General features: G+C 31.1%; 2 protein-coding genes across 2 annotated transcripts; both read right to left on the reverse strand.

Moving 5' to 3' along the window:
- Nucleotides 1-262: 262 nt before the first annotated feature.
- Nucleotides 263-7,010, reverse strand: LOC114164031 (subtilisin-like protease SBT2.2). Its single transcript, XM_028048491.1, has 10 exons — nt 6,429-7,010; nt 5,830-5,989; nt 5,227-5,624; nt 4,627-4,722; nt 3,285-3,357; nt 2,697-2,979; nt 2,098-2,429; nt 1,567-1,837; nt 1,137-1,418; nt 263-985 (listed from the first exon to the last, which is right to left on the reverse strand). The coding sequence occupies exons 1-10, from the start codon at nt 6,659-6,661 to the stop codon at nt 558-560; spliced, it is 2,556 nt and encodes an 851-aa protein (XP_027904292.1). The 5' UTR covers nt 6,662-7,010; the 3' UTR covers nt 263-557.
- An 8,072-nt stretch (nt 7,011-15,082) lies between these two features.
- On the reverse strand, nt 15,083-17,421 carry LOC114195867 (UDP-glycosyltransferase 43-like). The gene is made up of 2 exons (XM_028086286.1): nt 15,847-17,421; nt 15,083-15,259 (listed from the first exon to the last, which is right to left on the reverse strand). The coding sequence occupies exon 1, from the start codon at nt 17,255-17,257 to the stop codon at nt 15,857-15,859; it is 1,401 nt and encodes a 466-aa protein (XP_027942087.1). The 5' UTR covers nt 17,258-17,421; the 3' UTR covers nt 15,083-15,259; nt 15,847-15,856.
- Between the last annotated feature and the right edge of the window lie 156 nt (nt 17,422-17,577).

Genomic DNA, 17,577 nt, shown 5'->3' on the forward strand with positions numbered 1-17,577 from the left:
ATAATTCATAATAGTAAAAAAAATGCATGAAAATTATTTTAGCAAACTTTCCAACCTTTTTTTGAGACAAACTTTTTAAGTGAAATTCATTTAATTTCCATCAAATATCATCATCCATTTGATGAATCACATTCCAAACTACAAGAGACAACCATTTCCACCATTGATTAAGAAATAAACAATTTAGAAAGAGGATTTGAGAAATAGTTCAGCACACATTTGCTAAAAAGTAAAACTACCACAAGAGAATCAACAATGGTGGTGATGCAGAAGAATCAGGAACTGATCATCACATTTATAAGTATCTATACAAGAACCTAACTTCTTTACATGATAATGAATGAAAAAATAGACAATACATCTTTGGACCCAAGAGAAGCAAAAAAGAAAAGAAACACATCAAAATCAGAATGAAGAACGAAAACTAAGATGAATCCTAGACAGTTTCAATGTTATTCTGGTATCAGAGTCTAATTCTGAATCAAGAATAACATCAAAAGCATCCCAAAAAACCACTATCTAAATTTTTCCTCAAAATGAATCAGTGATACACCCAGTTAACTTGAAGTGGTGTTAGATGAGATTTTAACCATGATTGAAATTGGAATGTTCAGCACATGACCTTGATTCCCAAACAGCCCAATTCTCCCAAAGCTGGAAAGCGAGCTGTTAACTGTTGCATTCAAGAGCACAGACAATATCTGCTTCTCACCACTGCCAATCCAGAAGTGAGTTGGAGACACTTTCAATGAAACTCCATAAGGAGCAGTCCAACCAACACTGTATGATTCATTTTGAGCAGTGTTTAGGACTATCCTCTGCACTGTTCTAGATTGGTTCAGCTTTGATATAGTGATTGAGGGCAGGTTCAGATCAGGACCATAAACAGTGGAATTGTAGAGTCCACAATTTTGACCAGTGTAGTTTAGCACCACAGGAGCTGAACCATTGATACCACATAGAAATGACATATAATCATCATAACCTACAAAGAAACATAAAATTTAACAATTTCACATTAAGAGAGTAGCTTATGCAAAATGTTCAAAAGATTAACTAAGCAAGAACCACAATGATAGCTGAATTTTCATGCCATTTTCTTATACTTTGAAACTCGAAATGTTGAAGAGACTTACCGGAATCAAAAATCAAACCCGGATTCAGTGCTCCACTTGCATTCACAAAACCACTTCCCATGTCAAAAGGAGTTGCTGGAGACTCGTTTAGTTCAGGAGAAGCGTACGATCGTTGAGCCATTATTGGCCCACCATTCTTGTCATACAGAGAAGCTGTAGTGGAAAGTGCAGATCCAATGGCTGCAGGACTAAAACTGGGGAACTTTTGCTTGATTAGTGCAGCAAGACCGGCAACATGAGGAGCAGCCATGCTTGTGCCAGACATCAATGCAAAATTCTCTCCTGTTGGCAATGCAGATATGAGAATGCATTTGACATTATGAACATGGATTGGAAACAAAAACATATCAGATTATTCCTTAAAACGATGTTGTGTTTGACATAGGAAAAGAGCTCCTTAAACTAGTGTAATCTTGTATGCATTACAAACCTAGGAATTCAACGGAATCAGTGCCAACAGAACTCCAAGCAGCCCATATAAAACTTCCAGGAGCTAACAGGTTGGGTTTCAAAATGTCTGCCTCATGAGGAAGACTGTCTTCTGGATCTGGTCCTCTTGCAGAGTAATACATAACCTTGGGTGCAGCACTGCCATAGTTCGCTTTTAGTCCACCACAGATACTGGCAAGAGCCCCAAATTTAACAATTTTCTTTGAAACTGCATCTATTTCCAATGAAGAATTGTAGTATTGCATTAAAATCTGTCCATGTCAAAAAACCAGGAAACTGTCAGTGAATTATTCCTCATGCACATGTAATATATAGAAACACAAGTACATAATGACTCTTAATCACTTTTAACATTTGTTTTATGTTCATTTTATACTAATTTTTATGTTGTATATTAGACATATGTAGTGTCCAAGAACACAAGTTTAAATTCCATGTCATTTCCCTCTATGTTCCCCAGATAGTTACGAGCAAATAAGACTGAGGAGAAGGTAAATGGATAACACAGCACCTTGGAATCATTTGTGGAAGCAAGTATTATGCCTGGCATTTTCATTGCAACAGGGTTAAGCTGAAAACCAATCACATAGGGATCCATATAGAAGACAACACCAGCTGCACTAAGATTTTTGGCTGTTTCTGAGGCTCTTTTGATAGTGGAGAGTCCCAGCACAAATCGAATTGAATAGCTGCACATTAAGAGGTTCCCCTTGATCAAATCCTTGTTGAACTTATTTGCATCTTGGCACTCACCAACATACATATCATCAGCAACCGTTGTGTCATTGCTCAATGCATGATGTGCATGAATCAGTTTATAAAGTTTGCTTCCATCTGTGCCAGCTGAGGAAAATAATAATAATAATAAAAATGGAAAAAAAAGAAAAGAGCGTCATGCTAAAGAAATGATAAACTCCTATGTTAACAATTGAATAATCTTATAACTAATTACCAAAGGAGGATATTTAATCTAACATTCTTAAGCAGAAATCCTTGACAGCACAAGAACTGATTGTCCACAATATAGTGAGTGACAATAATAAACCTTAAGATTTTTTTTCTCTTGTTTGGGGGTCATGTTTAACCAGGAATAGAGAAACAGAAACTTACGTGCAAGACCAACTCCAGGTATGGTCACATTATTTCCAAGAAATATGGAGTTGCTATAAACCCTATCATGTGAGGCAGCACCAACAGTAAAGATCCATGGACTGAAGGAGAACATGCTTGTTGGTGATGGTCCAGTATTTCCTGCTGCTTGCACGACAAAAATACCGGCCTTCACAGCCGATAGCAGAGCCATGTCTATTGGATTAAAGAAAGTTGCCACACCAGGAGGACGTCTATTAGGAGTAATTGACAAGCTTATTATGTCAACCCCATCCTGTGCTGCCTGCAAAATCATACCATTTAGTCTTACAAGAAAAGCAAATAAATATAAAGCAATTTTAGATAAATAGATTGTAAAGGCAACAAAAAGTGTGGAAATGACAGGGATCCTAAGAGGTTAAATAAAAATCCTAAAACAGTGTGAAAAAGTGCTAAAAACATTGCTCTTGTATTAGATAACAGTTATATACTTAATTAGGGAATTGTACTATTCTAGGGAGAAACAAAGACATGGAAGGGAAAAAATGACCGGCACAAATAATTATTTGCACAACAATGTATAACATGTCTGAAAAATAAAAAATGTACCTGGTCAATTGCTGCAACAACATCTGCAGCAAATCCTCCAAAGCTCTTGTATAATGCCTTGTAAACAGCAATGCTGTAAAAGATTGAAATGCAATACAAGCATAAATTGTCTTTTTAAAGAAAAAGAAACCAATGAAGGTTAAATGAAACAAACAGACAGAAAAAACAAAGCTAACCATACACAATTTCTACAACTTTTTATAAACTTCCAAAGATTATACCTATTTTAAAAGACCTACCTGATTCTTGTTGTCAGAAAACAAAGTAATGTAGAGTTGAATGATTAATGCTACGGGAAAGACACATTATATAATATGGCACAATGTAGGGCAATCAATGGGTGATGTGAGCCATGTTCATGAGATAATAAGCTTCAGCCCATAGTTAATCACTTCTATGAGAGAATAAAAGAACTGAGGTGCGTTCCTTACTGAAATTTCTATTGTTTAGCTTTAACTGGATTTTTCATTTTTATTTTGTTTACCATTTCTTCTCGAATCTAGTCCTTTGGTCCATTTCATAAATTAGTTTCCCTTTTTTTAACCATTAAATTGAAGCCACTACTGTATTTTTCCTCTCTTGCAAGAGAAGCTTCAAACATTTTTATTTTAAATGTTAGAAATATAATATAAAACCATTCATATATCTTTACCTTATTTAAGCTTTTGGAATGGTTGTTTCTGACATTGTATCAAAGCCTCTATGACCAAGTGGTAAATCCCTTTTCCCCCACTCTTCTAATAAAAAAGTTAGATTTCAGTACAAGATAGGTAGGCCTACACATGATTCACAATTCAAGCCCAAAGAGCTTTATAAGATTTAGCAATCCTTCTTTCTTCAACTAACTTTGTGGTTGAGATAGGTCCAATGGATTAGTATATGGCCTTTTTCGATATATCCAACATTGTTTAGTAACAATTTCAGGAATGGAAGTGAAAAAAAAATCACCAGAGGATTGTATGAGAACTAATTATAGATTTCACTTTATTACCTACTTTCAAGTTTTAACATTTTTTCACCGAAAGGACACAAACCAAGTCAATAGGACAAAAAACATTTTATCTAATACAAAAAATGGTAAAGCATCTGTGGGACAGCATAAATGAACTATTAACATGCCCAGTTAAGCATTATAGCATGAAAAATAATCATGACACTCCAAAGCATGTAATTTACATATCATTAAGGTCGGTGTTAAAGAAATAAAACACAAAGTGAATCAGAATAATGCACCACTCATACCATCATGCATATTTATAGATCCAAAGATTACTACAAAGGGTAAAAATAATGATAACACAAATAAAATAAAATAACAAAGCCATGGTTCCGGATTATTTACTGTGAACGAGGAGCCATCCCACTAGCATTTCCAAAGTGATGTCCAGCAACAATCACTGGAATCCCATGGTTTCCTGCTGCAACAGCTGCTGTATGCCTGTGTATTTTAGTTACATCAGAATAGGCATTTAGTTGAAAGAGAAGTAAAGAAAACTAATTATGTTGTGATTAAAAGAATTTTGGTGACAGATAAATATGAAAACATCAGTTCATTTTCAAATCATATCTTAAAAATCATTCAGGACTATAACAATTCCAATTTCCAGAACATGCTCAAGACTCCAAGAAACAGGAACAAACACATTACTGTAAGGTTCTGATGGAAGGATATAAGCTGGACATAATTCATCAAAAACATAAATTAAGGTACAACAAAAAAACTGATTGATAACATGTGGTAATAGTAGACCAGTAGTTGAGACAAAGGCTGACAGCTTAGACTTTGTCATCATGGATTGGCCATGGTAAAGCAAATGCCAATAAACAAGCCATATATCCCAATCATGTATCCAATTAGAAGTTTGATGAAATCAAGAGTATGGACCATGTAAGATACTACAACCAAACATAACATCCATAGAGAGAAAAGCCAAGAACTCACGTGCCATGGCCATCACCATCAAAGGGAGAAGCATAGTCCTGAGTGGAATTAAATATTCCTCTGGTTATGGCTGAAGCAGCAAAGTGGCGGGCCCCAACAAGCTTCCTATTGCAAGAACCAGAAGGAAAGTCGCGAGTAACTTCACAGATGCCAGAAAAATGAGCAGGAACAGGATATGGATGATTAGATTTGCTATCACCAAAACTAGGATGTGTTGGATCTATGCCAGTGTCAACAAAACCAATAACAACTCCTTCCCCAGCAGTTTCAAATCCACCCTCTTGAAACCATGCTCCCTGTGGCAGACCCAAAAACTGTGGCGTATGTGTAGTTGCAGTCCTTACAGAAAAATCCAAAGCCACATTGGACACTTCACTGCTCCTTGACAGTTTCTCTGCCTTCATGATTCAGTAATTATCAATCAACAACTCGGAATGTGTTCACTTGCAGTAAATTAATAAACAAAATTTGAAATTTTTAAACATGGAGAGCACCGACACATGAAGCCAAATCATCAATAGAAAGAAACAACACAAAAATGTAACTGGTCGTGTTTTTTCTAAACTAAGAGCATAATCAAGATGATTAAAACTAATAGCATACCTGTTTCTGGGTAACCAGCACAGCGAATCCATTTATCAGGTAATGGTAGCTATAGAGCTTCAGATATTTCTCTCCGTTTAACACTTTCTTCAACAGAGAATCATGAACTTGGGAAATGTAAGAGCCATCTCTCTTATCTGTCTTGGTAATATTGTCATACCTTCGAAACAAAAGGACAATAAAAATGAACAAACAATCTGAAAATACTCTTAATTGGAAGAAAAAAAATCTGAAACAATGCACTGAGAATTGAGAACATCATTAACAAATCTAGTGAGACGTTTCAACAAAAACCTATCATCTCTAGATGATAAGCAATCATTTAACCAAACACTTTTCATCTTACTCAAAACACAGCTTCCACAAGAAGCCTCAATGATTTGGGACCAAATAAAAAAAACGGAAAGTTAAAAAAAAAAAAAAATCTATGATTTCAAAGAATACAACACATGACCACAACATCGAACACTTCACAAAAAACACAAAAAGAAATAAACAATTTCTTTCCATAAAACAACAATGAAACACAAGACACCCATCAGCACCCCCAGCCCCACAGAAAACCTTCAAACCAAGCCTGTGTTAGTGTGAGAGGATACCTTTTTGGTTTGTTAAATTGAGTTCTCCCTGGAGCAGGAGCAGCATCTTTGAAGCTATTAACTTCTCTTCTCAACTCACCATAGTAATGAGAAACAGGAGCATGTCTAAGGGTAACAACATACACAGCAGTGGTATCATCATCTGAATCACCTTGACACAAACAAGGTAAAAACACCACCCCCAGAAAAACCACCACCACCACCATCAAATGTGCCAGATAAATGTTCCCCATAAGGATTTCTTGGGAAACTAAAAAACCACAAAAGCTGAAGACCCAGTTGGATCCAAAACCACCCCACCAAAAATGAACAGCAACAATTCCTCACCAACCAGTGTGCTTCATTTTCAAGCTCAAGACTTTCACTTTAGCGTTTTCAGTTCAGAAAAGAAAATGAGACACCCCAAGTGAGAGACAGTGATAAAGCAAGCACCTTTTCGGTGAGTGAAGAACCCCTTTGGAGAGTGAGAGAGTGTTTCAGTATTAATAGCTGGAGTAAGAGAATCTGCAAGCAAAAGCCTTCTTCTTGGGGTGTGTGAATGTGAACGTTTTGTTTATTCAAAGAAAAAAAAAGGAAAAAGAAATATGTATGTTGTGTGAGAATAGAATGAGAAAATGAACGTTTTATTTGGTTTTATTCGACTTTGGACATTTCCGTTCAGGTCTTTGGCTGTCAAGATGTGAACATTGGAGTTTTCCTGTGACTTGTGTAATGACAACAACCTTGTACTTTTTTTCTTCTTTTACCTTTTTTTTATTTTATTTTGCTGTCTTCTTCTTTCTCTTTCTACAAATTCTAAATACATTTTATGTTTTTAAGTATAAACAATTATTCCATTTTTAGTATCTGTCCTCATTTCATGAGATTTATTGTTTAAAATTATCTTTTACATTTTATTCTCAATTTTTATTTTTTGCAAATTTTATACTCTTTTATTTTCATTTTTTTTCCTGATAAGTACCTACCATCGAGCTTTATACATACTAATAAGTTTTTTATTTTATTATTTTATTTTACAAAGGAATATTTATCAAATTTTTCTTGTTAAAAAAAAAAAACTATTTCACGGTTATGGACGTTAGCATAAGAGCTACATTGACCTCTAAGTGTACCAGAAAAAGATAAACTCCAAACAAATTTATCAATAGCATGAGTAGTTGAATATTTATTCTCTTAAGATTCAATGCGCTATATTCTAAATTATTGGGATAAGGATGTAATTAAGATGTTTTTTTTTTCTTGATTATATATGGAAAATAATTTCTTGAAAAAAATTAAAAGAAAAATTTAATGTTTATTACACCTTCATAATGTTTAACTATATATCAATCTAAGATATTTTAAAATATATTAGTATGAGTTATTTTTTTCATAAAAGTTTTTTCTAAAATTATAAAAAATAAAATTGTATCATTATTGAAATATACTCTAAAAGATTATGCAATACTATTGATTTAATTAATTTAGTTTCTGTGTATAGTTTAGATCATTAAGTACTATACATATTTAATTACATATCCGTTTAAATATTTATTATTATTATTATTATTATTATTATTATTATTATTATTTGCATGTATCAGTTGTCCACGTGAGTTTAGGAAAATAAATGATGTTTTAGTCTTTCTCAATAGTTTTTTATTATTTTTATTTTTATTTATTTATTATCATTATAGAAAAAGAAATACATATAATAAACTATGTGCACAAAAAATACAGTAAAACATTATCAAATTGTGTCATTCTTCTCGTTCTGTCGAGATTCACATCTACCCTTCCAAGAGTATATCTTGTCCATATGCATAACATATACATCCTAATAATAAAAAAAATATTAACAACTTTTTTATTCTAAATTTTCTTGTAATAAAAAACGTTACAATTAAATATGATCATATTTTAAAAAATCAGAGTAAAATAAAATAATATTTATACCTGTAAATATCTGATATTAATAAAATAAATACATTTAATTACATTCAATATACAAACAAATGCACATAATAATAAAATACTTTGCCTACATAAGCTAAGTTATGCAATATGAAGTTAAATTGCAGAACATACCTTCACTTTAATTTACAGGTTGAATCGATTTGCATCGTCATCTCTTATCCATTATTTTTTTACAATAAATATATATATATATATATATATATATATATATATATATATATATATATATATATATATAATATAAGATATAATTTATTATTTAAGAGAAAAAAAAGTTAAATCAAACAAAGAATAATACCTTTTAGAAAGTTATTCATAATTAGTTTTGAAAGAAAAGCCATTTATAACTAGTTTTGTAAGAAAATCATTCTTAATTTACTAAGTAATTTCATCTCTTAAAAAGTTTTCCATAAACTTAAAGAAGATTGTACACAAACTAAAAATAAAAGTTTAAATATTCTTTATGAAAATCTAGTAAAATAATCTATAAAATAAATTAATTCATATTAAAAAATAACCAAAATTAAGTTAATCGATTTTACCCCAAATTCATTTATAAAGTATAGTCTAAATAAATTTAAACTAATTCGACTTATTTTTAAAAATTAGAATTACAATTTAAGTAACAAGTGTATATCAAGTTAGTATGTCAAAAAGTTAAACTTAATTATATTTATGAGTTCAATTTAAAAAAAACATTTTTTTTTATTTCAAAACTAATTTTTAGTTTTTAATTTTACTTAAAATCGGGCTAAAATAGTTTATTTGTATGTCGATTTGATATAGAAAAGAAAAATTAGTTTATCTAATAAATTAGTAGTAGCCGTTGGACCGAGTTGGATTACCTATTTTATCAACTTTAAAGACATAAAAACTTCTCCAATTAATTGATGTATAATAAATTAATTTTTATTAAAATTGTTTAGCTAAAATTTCTGAAATTTTCTCTTTCAACATGCATTGCAAACGCGATTCTACTAAATAAATTGGGTTGATGGAGAGCGTGGGTTTGAAATTGAATTACAATAAAATGTTAGCGTGTGTGATGTGATGTGATGTGAGGAATCACGTTTGGATGGAGAATTAAATTGTAAGGTTAAAAAACGTGATAATAATCAATTGCTTTCTTCTCCTTAATAATTTATGCACACGATCCATTTAATGCTTTGTAATTTGTTACCATTTTTATTAAATTTTAATTAGTGAAATTAAATGTGTCAGTTTAGTACCTGTTTTTTAAAATGTGTCAATTAAGTCTCAAATTTTTAAAAGATGTCTCAGTTAGGTTTTTTTTAGCAAAAAAATATTAATAACGATAACTATATTGATATTTAAACTGACTTACAAAATTAAGTATAGATATTTATATTAAGATTTAGTGGTAAAAGTCATTAATTAAGCTAATGGTTTTAGTAATTTTTGTCTGAGTCCAAAAGTTGGGATTAGATTAACACATTTTTAAAAGCAAGTACCAAACTGACACATCTGAATGAAAATGGGTATCATTCGACTAATTAAACATTTTATTGAGTAATTAAATAATAAACGTGTTGATGAGGTATTTATTTAGTATTTGAGTTGTAATTTTTGTGTTTAATATGTTGTAAATAAGTTATCTTGATTAGTTTTTATATGAATTTTGTTAGAAGTGTTAAGGGCTTCAAATATTAAGTTTTTTTTTAGTTGATCCCAAAAATAGTTTTAACAAGTTAAATGTTTTTGAACCTGTTAGATTTCTAAGTAATAATATTTTAAATTGACAGGTATTTATTTTAGTGGATTAAAATTATTTAAGTATTCTAAGGAATAAAGTTAGTTTTTTTAGTCAATTGTTTTTAATTAATTAAAAAAATTAAATGATTTCAGTCAGTTAAAGTATTGTCTCAATAAATGCAACTTTATAAATTTTTGTTTTAATAGTTTAAAATAATGTACATTCTAAAGTTATCAACTACGAATAGTAAAATATAAGATAGTAGTTTGATATTCTTAACTTGAATATTCCTGTTATTATCCTAGTTAACTTATAACAAAGGAGAGTAGTATAATGGGCATAATTTCTCTATAATATTTTCAAGTTGATTTACAAAGTTTAAGTGCTTTTTGTTTATAAAATGGAAGAGTTAACCTAAGTGAAAGAAAATATAATGAATATGAAAATTTGAAAAAGCTTCAAGAATCTTAATTAAGAGTGAGGATGCATGCACATTTCAAAGTGTCTTGCCCTCAAAGCATTATTATATTGGTTACTCCACGATTAGCTTGTGATAATATTGATATTATCATGTTTATTTTTGTCTTTTTTGTTATTTTATTATTATATTTTTATATATTTCAGATTTTATTTAATAAATTCAGAAAAGATAAATATTTAGTTTATATTTTATACATAAGTGAAAATCTCATATATTTAAGAAGATTATTAACAAAATCAGTGGAGATTACTAGCTATTAAAAGAATATATCAACAAAATCAATTATTCACCAAGTTGGTTACTTTAATCACAAATCATACTATTTGAAGAATATATCAAAGATATGAAATCTCCAAAAAATAAAAGATATATATTTAAGATTATCAATTACAAAATCAAGTACAAAGTTGCAGACCAAGTCCAATTCAAAAAAATCTATAAATAAGGGATTTGGTAGTAGTGATTTAATCTTTGACGATACCAAGTGCATATGGAGCAAAGAGAGAGGTGATGGTAGAATTTTTCAGTCCCTAAAATATCACAAAATTATTTACTACATTTATTTGCCATGTATTTCTCGAAAAAACTGCCACGATGTGACAATGAAGGGATCAGACATATTAGGAACAACCATATGATGAGATTATAAAAGTTTATTTTTCATACACAACCATAAAATAGAAAAATGAGACAAATACCATAAGAGTAAAACAAAATAAAGAATAATATTTATAAGAATATAATATATATATATATATATATATATATATATAAACCCATTTTTTTGTTTTTTGTTTTTATAATGGAACAAGTATAAATTACTTTTTAGTGAGTAGTTAAGATAAATGAGTTTACATAATCGATAACAATAATTTAAGATAATCTTTTCTTGAATAACAATTTACTCGTTTAAATCTCCAAAACAATACATTCACTACATATTAATTTATCTTGATGGAATATATTGCCTCAACCTTTCTTCCTTTATTCCCATCGAAAAAATCCATCATTGGAATTTATTTTGGACTATTTTAATATCCAATTCCACCTTTAAGATAAAATCATTGTATTATGGTTCTGAAACATTGAACCACATAATCATTATTAAAGTTAGAGATTATAAATAATTTAAAAAAAAGGTAGTCTATGCAATTGTTGATAAACTTACAATTATATTATAGTAATGAATGTTGTTAGTAAGTTATTAAAATAGATATTCTTCTTACTAAACGAAAGCGAGTTTTAAAAAAAGGTGATTTTAGAATAATTTATTTCCTATAATTCATACTCACATAAGATATTATAAAAACACGGAAAGGGCAAAAACTTTACGAGGGTTTTCATACTTACATAATAAAAAAAAAGTAAAAAAGGAAAAAATAAGAGTTAAATATGTTTTTAGTATCTGAATTTTGACTCAAAATTAAAATTCGTACATATCTGAAATTTTGATACATTTTGGTTCCAAAACTTTAAAAATAAATAAATATAGTATTTTTAACCCAATTACGTTAACTTTTTCTTTTGAGGTTTCGAACGTATTTCCTAGCAGATATTGTATCGGGACTATATTTATTCATTTTTAAAGTTTAGAAATCAAAATGTATCAAAATTTCGAACAAAAATAAATTATAATTTTAAGTCAAAGTTTAGAAACTAAAAACATACTTAACCAAAAAATTAAAAACATGATTGGAATTTTCTAAAGTAAACTATAAATTCAGGTAAGTTACTTAATTCCATTATAGAATTTCAGAGTATAAGATTCAATGCAAATTTTAGGGTTTGTGTTGGGAAGAGCGAAAGAAGTTAACGTTGAAGAGGGAAGTGAGTGCATGAGAATTTAATATACCTATAATTGAAAGAAATTTGGTAATGTTTTACAAAGTAAAGAGTGAAATGAAAAAATATAAAATTCTACGATTTATAAAAAGTAGAAAGTGTAGTTAAGTCTAAAATATATTTTAATTCTAAACAAAGTTATAACATGATATATTAATGATATATATATATTAGGATTATTATTTTATTTATCAATAAATGTTAGTGATCAGTGAACATAATCTCAACCTGTTCTAATATCAAATGTAATAGTGAACATAAATTGTGGTCCATGATAAACCTTAAGTGTTACTGGGTTACATTAACCTTTGGAAGAAAGTTATAAGTAAAATGTTTTGTTTGTTCTTTCAACATCCATGATGAAACAAAATTAGAATCCTTTTTGTCTTTTAGGGAAAGAAAAAATTTGGGGGTATTAGAAGGTGAGGTAGGAAGCTAGGGCAAACATGGTGGTGGGTCTGGTAAACTGCTAAGAAAATGATGGAATGTTTGATGAAACAACCTTTTCCACTTGAGGTGCCTTTGTCCCTTATCTTCTGCTTCGTCTTCTTCACCAACCACAACATTTTTCATCACATCTTTTTAACTGCATTTCTTATTTTTTTGTTAATGTGTCAAACTTTCTACCTATACTTAGATTCTTAATTGAAATCTTATTTAACTTCAGTATTATTTTAAAACTGTTGCAAAATATTTACTGGTAACATAATTAATCTTCCATTCTTAACATTCAAACCCAAAATCTTGGAAGAATTGAATAAATTAACTTTGGAAATATATTTAGTCACTTTTATGAATTATTAGATTTCATTTAAGAATCTTCTCCTTTTACCTTATCTTTTTCTTTGGTTGATGAGAGAGAGCATTATGGAGGGTGGCACATGAGTGGTGGTGTCTTTTTGCACATGCCAATGCCATAGTGCGTTACCACTGAACTCAACTCATCATGCCATTGTTAAATATCATGTTCCAATCTTTTTCTTTGTAGATTACTTATGATTGTGTCCTTCTTTTACTGTGTCAAACCACTTTATGTTAGAAGTTACTTTTAAACCTAATTCAATTTCACAAAACCGGTTTATAAGGTGAGGTTTACACCTCATTTATATATTATGAAATTATCTTATCTCTAGTCAATGTGAGACTTCCAACACATCCTCTCACACCGAGTTATATACATCTCGTGTATGAGACTATAAATTAATGAGTGGTCGGTTACAGGTCCAATAGCGGATGAAACAAAATGTCTAAGAAATATCGTTAAGATAGATTTTTTTAAACAATGATTTTGATACTATGTTAGAAGTGGACATTAAACCTAACTCAATTCCACAAATATGAAGTTAAAAGAAACCAAAATTCATATCTATTCATTTCTTTTATACAAATTCATAGATGAATTTTTGTTACAGTTATTAAATATTTAAATACATTTAACATGAATAGTTAGTTATATAATTGAAGTGACATTAAAAAGTGAAGATGGTAAATTATGTAAGACTTTGTGAAAGTGGTAGGGCATGGTGTAGGAGCAGAATGATGTTTTAGGGGACAAACCATAAGACATAGTCGTTAAAGGGTTCCTTGGTATGGTCTTGGTGTCTTAAAAGAACCCGATTCCTTAATCATTTGCATCATTTTTTCCTTTCCTATTAATTCATCATGATTTTGAGCAACTCCCACTAAAAACTACAAAAGTCAATGACCATGGTCAAGTATGAGCAAAATACATTCCAAAGCCACAACATTTCTTTTTTCTGTTATAATTAAGTGATTCTCATAATATGAAAATTGTTATGTAGAAATCATTTGTATTGAGACTTGTATAACTTTTATAATTTTAGATTAAAGAAAAATAAATTATGGATGGGTCAAAAAATATTTGACAAATATTATATTCATTTATTAAAGTTAGTACGACTTTTAATTGATATTTATTTGAAAGAAATAAAAGGAATAATTGTAAAAGAAAGTAAAAGATTAGATTTTCAAATTGCTAGACTAAACCAATATGTGTATATTAAGTTACTAAGTGAGTTTTTTTTTTTTTTATATATAATTGTTATACGTTTTCTAAAATTACTATTTTTAGAACTAACATTCATTTAAAGATAATAAATAATATTGTTTTCAGAATTTTCTTTAGTTTTTTTTTTTAGAATTTAGAGAAAGAAAGTCAAAAACATTTAAAATGTTTTTAAATTGAATATTTGTTTTTGTTTGTAACTCTTTTGACATTTTTTTTAATTTATTAACTTTGTTTTATTAATTTAAAAAATAAATAGATGTTTTGATTGTTAGAAAATTTAATTCCATATTTAAATTTATCAATTATAATCTTGATATTAATAAAAGAGTGAATTACGTCATTTTGATATTAAATATATAATTAAAACTGAAAATGAGATAAAAATCCTATATAAATTGAGTATAAGTATGAAAATGAGAATGATTTTTTTCTTTTTGTAAAAATGAGTAAGAAATAATAAAACTTATCCGTATCTAGTTTCTATGTTAAGAATAAAATAAAATTCAAGTTGAGAAAAATGTAATACATGTATCACATTATTATTATTATATTAAAAAGTTAAATTGTATTTTTTTTAACAGAGAGATCCTTTTGGGCTTTCTATTCGAGTAAGAAAAAAAATCCAAAAAATATATTGAATGTGTAAACAAATTATCATTCCACCATAATCCAAGTGTAACATTACATTGAAGGAGAAATGCATTTCTCATCTCATACCACTAAAGTTATTTGGATATGATTTGGATATTGACCCATCACAAACCATTGATTGCTGTGATTAAAAAGTATCATGGACCACACTACTTCCTCTGCACAAATTAAATACATTTGTAACCCCATCATATTTAAATGGATATAAAATATTATTCAATATTACATTTAAATTGATTTATCTCAAGTAGTATTTTCTTTCATTTTTACACTTTTATGAAGAAAATGTATGTAAATGATTTAAAAATTAAAATTATTGGAGATGCTACATTTATTATAGATCAATTTATAATATGTGTGAACAACTTGAATTAAGACTACCATAAATAAAGTTACCAGAACACTTCAAGCATGGTAAAATTGTACCACTAACTCTGCATAAAGTTTCCTCAGTACAATTATTGGATGCTTTTCAGAAAATATTTTTTTCCTAATTAAATATCCTTAATTACTTGACCTCATTTTATTAAAATAGTAAAAAAATATAAGTCTTTGCATATATTAAAGTCTCACTCATTACTTTACTTTTAAAAATAATAAGAATAACTTTAGAATAAAAATATAATTTGCTGATTAGTATTAACTAATTTTCTTAAAAGAATGTGAATTAATTAAAAATAGTCTTATAAACTTCTGGAAATATTTAAAAGGTCAACATTGGATTGTGAATTAAAAATTTGATTACCTTGCATTGATCAACTTGTCAACTCCTGAATCAGGGACACTAGGTTATTGTAAGATGATCCGTTCTCCACAAGCGAGCTTTTACACTTCTCACTCATCTCTTTCACCTTTCTTCTCAGCTCATCACTACCCTCCATCAGCGACCTCACACCTTTCTCCACTGCTTCCGCCCGCACAAGATCCCCACCCACCCTATAATCCACGCTAATCTCCACCGCTAATCCCAGCTCCCTAATCATCTGAAACGCGTTCAGATGCTGCTCCGCGTACACCGGCCACGTGGCAACCAGCACACCGTGCCACAAACTCTCCAGAATCGAGTTCCAACCACAATGCGACACGAAGCCCCCAACAGCCTCGTGACCCAGCACCTTCGCTTGTGGGACCCACCCACACACCAAACCTATCTCAGCCGTTCGCTGTAAAAATCCATCTGGTAAAACATCCACCTCGTTCAAGTAATCTCTCGGGTCTTCTAATTGGGCCTTCGGAGGCTCCCGCAAGGCCCACAGGAATCTAACCCCGGCCCGTTCCAGCCCAATCGCGATCTGCTCAACCTGTTCTGCCCTCATGCTTCCCATGCTGCCAAAGCAGAGTAAAACCACAGAAGCAGCGGGCTGGCGGTCGAGCCACTCCATGATTCGCTTATACTGGACCGGGTTGGGATCCCATCGGGCCGATCCAGCAAGGTCAAGAACAGGCCCAATCGGGTAAACGCGTGGCAAAAGCGAGTCGTCGTGAAGTGACTGAAGCGCGTGGGGCTCAAGCTCTCCAAGCGTGTTCACCACGATACCCTTCGTCTCCCGGTACCTTCGAGCGAGGTAAGAAAACCAGGAGGAGGCGTCGTTCGCATCCAACGCGAAGTTGGGAAAAACGGATTTCGGCAAGGGGTTTTCGAAACTCGGAATGGCAAACTCGGACTCCGAGTCGAGCGAGTCGGGCCGGGGGAGGTGGAGCGTGAAGCCGAGGAAACTCGCGGGCGACGCGAAGTAGAGGTAGCACGGGACGGAGAGCTCGGTGGCGACGTCGATGAGAGAGCTGCAGAACATGTCGAAGAAGACGGCGGCGAGTCGAACGGGCGAGTTGGACTCGGAGGAAAGAAGGCTAAGGAGTGCATTCTTGACGTGGTGTTTGTGGTTTTGTATGTGGAGGCAGAGGAAGGCGATGGAGGATTGGTACTGATCGGGTGGGGGCGGGTCGACGGTGGGGAGATGGAGGATTCGAATATTAGCGAGTGAGGAGGCGCGTGATTGGACGTAGGTGTTGACGAGGGGTCGTTGTGGCATGAAAATGGTAAGAACGGTTGCAGAGAATCGAGGGTCGTGATTGGTTAGAAGGTTAGCGAATTCGACAAGTGGAACGAGGTTACCCAGGGCCGGGGTAGCGATGAAAACAACTTCGAATGTGGTCATGCTTAGAAGATGAAGAAGCAGTGGATGTGGTCACACTACTAGTACTAGTAATTTAAGGTAATTATTTAATAATATTCATAGTGCTGTGTATTATTATTATATTAATAGAATATTTTGAATGGCTTTTGGTTGGGTATTTGAAATATTTGTAATTTGACACTTTGGTCTTTTGAATAAATATTTTTAAATTTAAGGCAATTTAAAAAAAAAAAAATTATCTCGTACACAGTTTCGAAACTTGACACTTGGTTATAAATAAACCAAAAGTTTGGACTGAAGTGAAAGATAAACAATTCTCTTGTTGGAAAGAGAATCAAAAA

The sequence above is a fragment of the Vigna unguiculata genome, chromosome 9 (assembly GCF_004118075.2).
Source record: "Vigna unguiculata cultivar IT97K-499-35 chromosome 9, ASM411807v1, whole genome shotgun sequence".
Lineage (NCBI taxonomy): Eukaryota > Viridiplantae > Streptophyta > Magnoliopsida > Fabales > Fabaceae > Vigna > Vigna unguiculata.

What these genes read in the sequence shown, in the direction of transcription:
- LOC114164031 (XM_028048491.1), bottom strand. Translation starts at nt 6,661, where the DNA reads ATGGGGAACATTTATCTGGCACATTTGATGGTGGTGGTGGTGGTTTTT. An exon ending in CAATTTAACAAACCAAAAAG is followed by an intron (nt 5,990 to 6,428) that starts GTATCCTCTCAC and finishes TTTGTTTCGAAG; the next exon opens with GTATGACAATATTACCAAGA. An exon ending in TGATTCCGTTGAATTCCTAG is followed by an intron (nt 1,419 to 1,566) that starts GTTTGTAATGCA and finishes CATTGCCAACAG; the next exon opens with GAGAGAATTTTGCATTGATG.
- LOC114195867 (XM_028086286.1), bottom strand. Translation starts at nt 17,257, where the DNA reads ATGACCACATTCGAAGTTGTTTTCATCGCTACCCCGGCCCTGGGTAAC.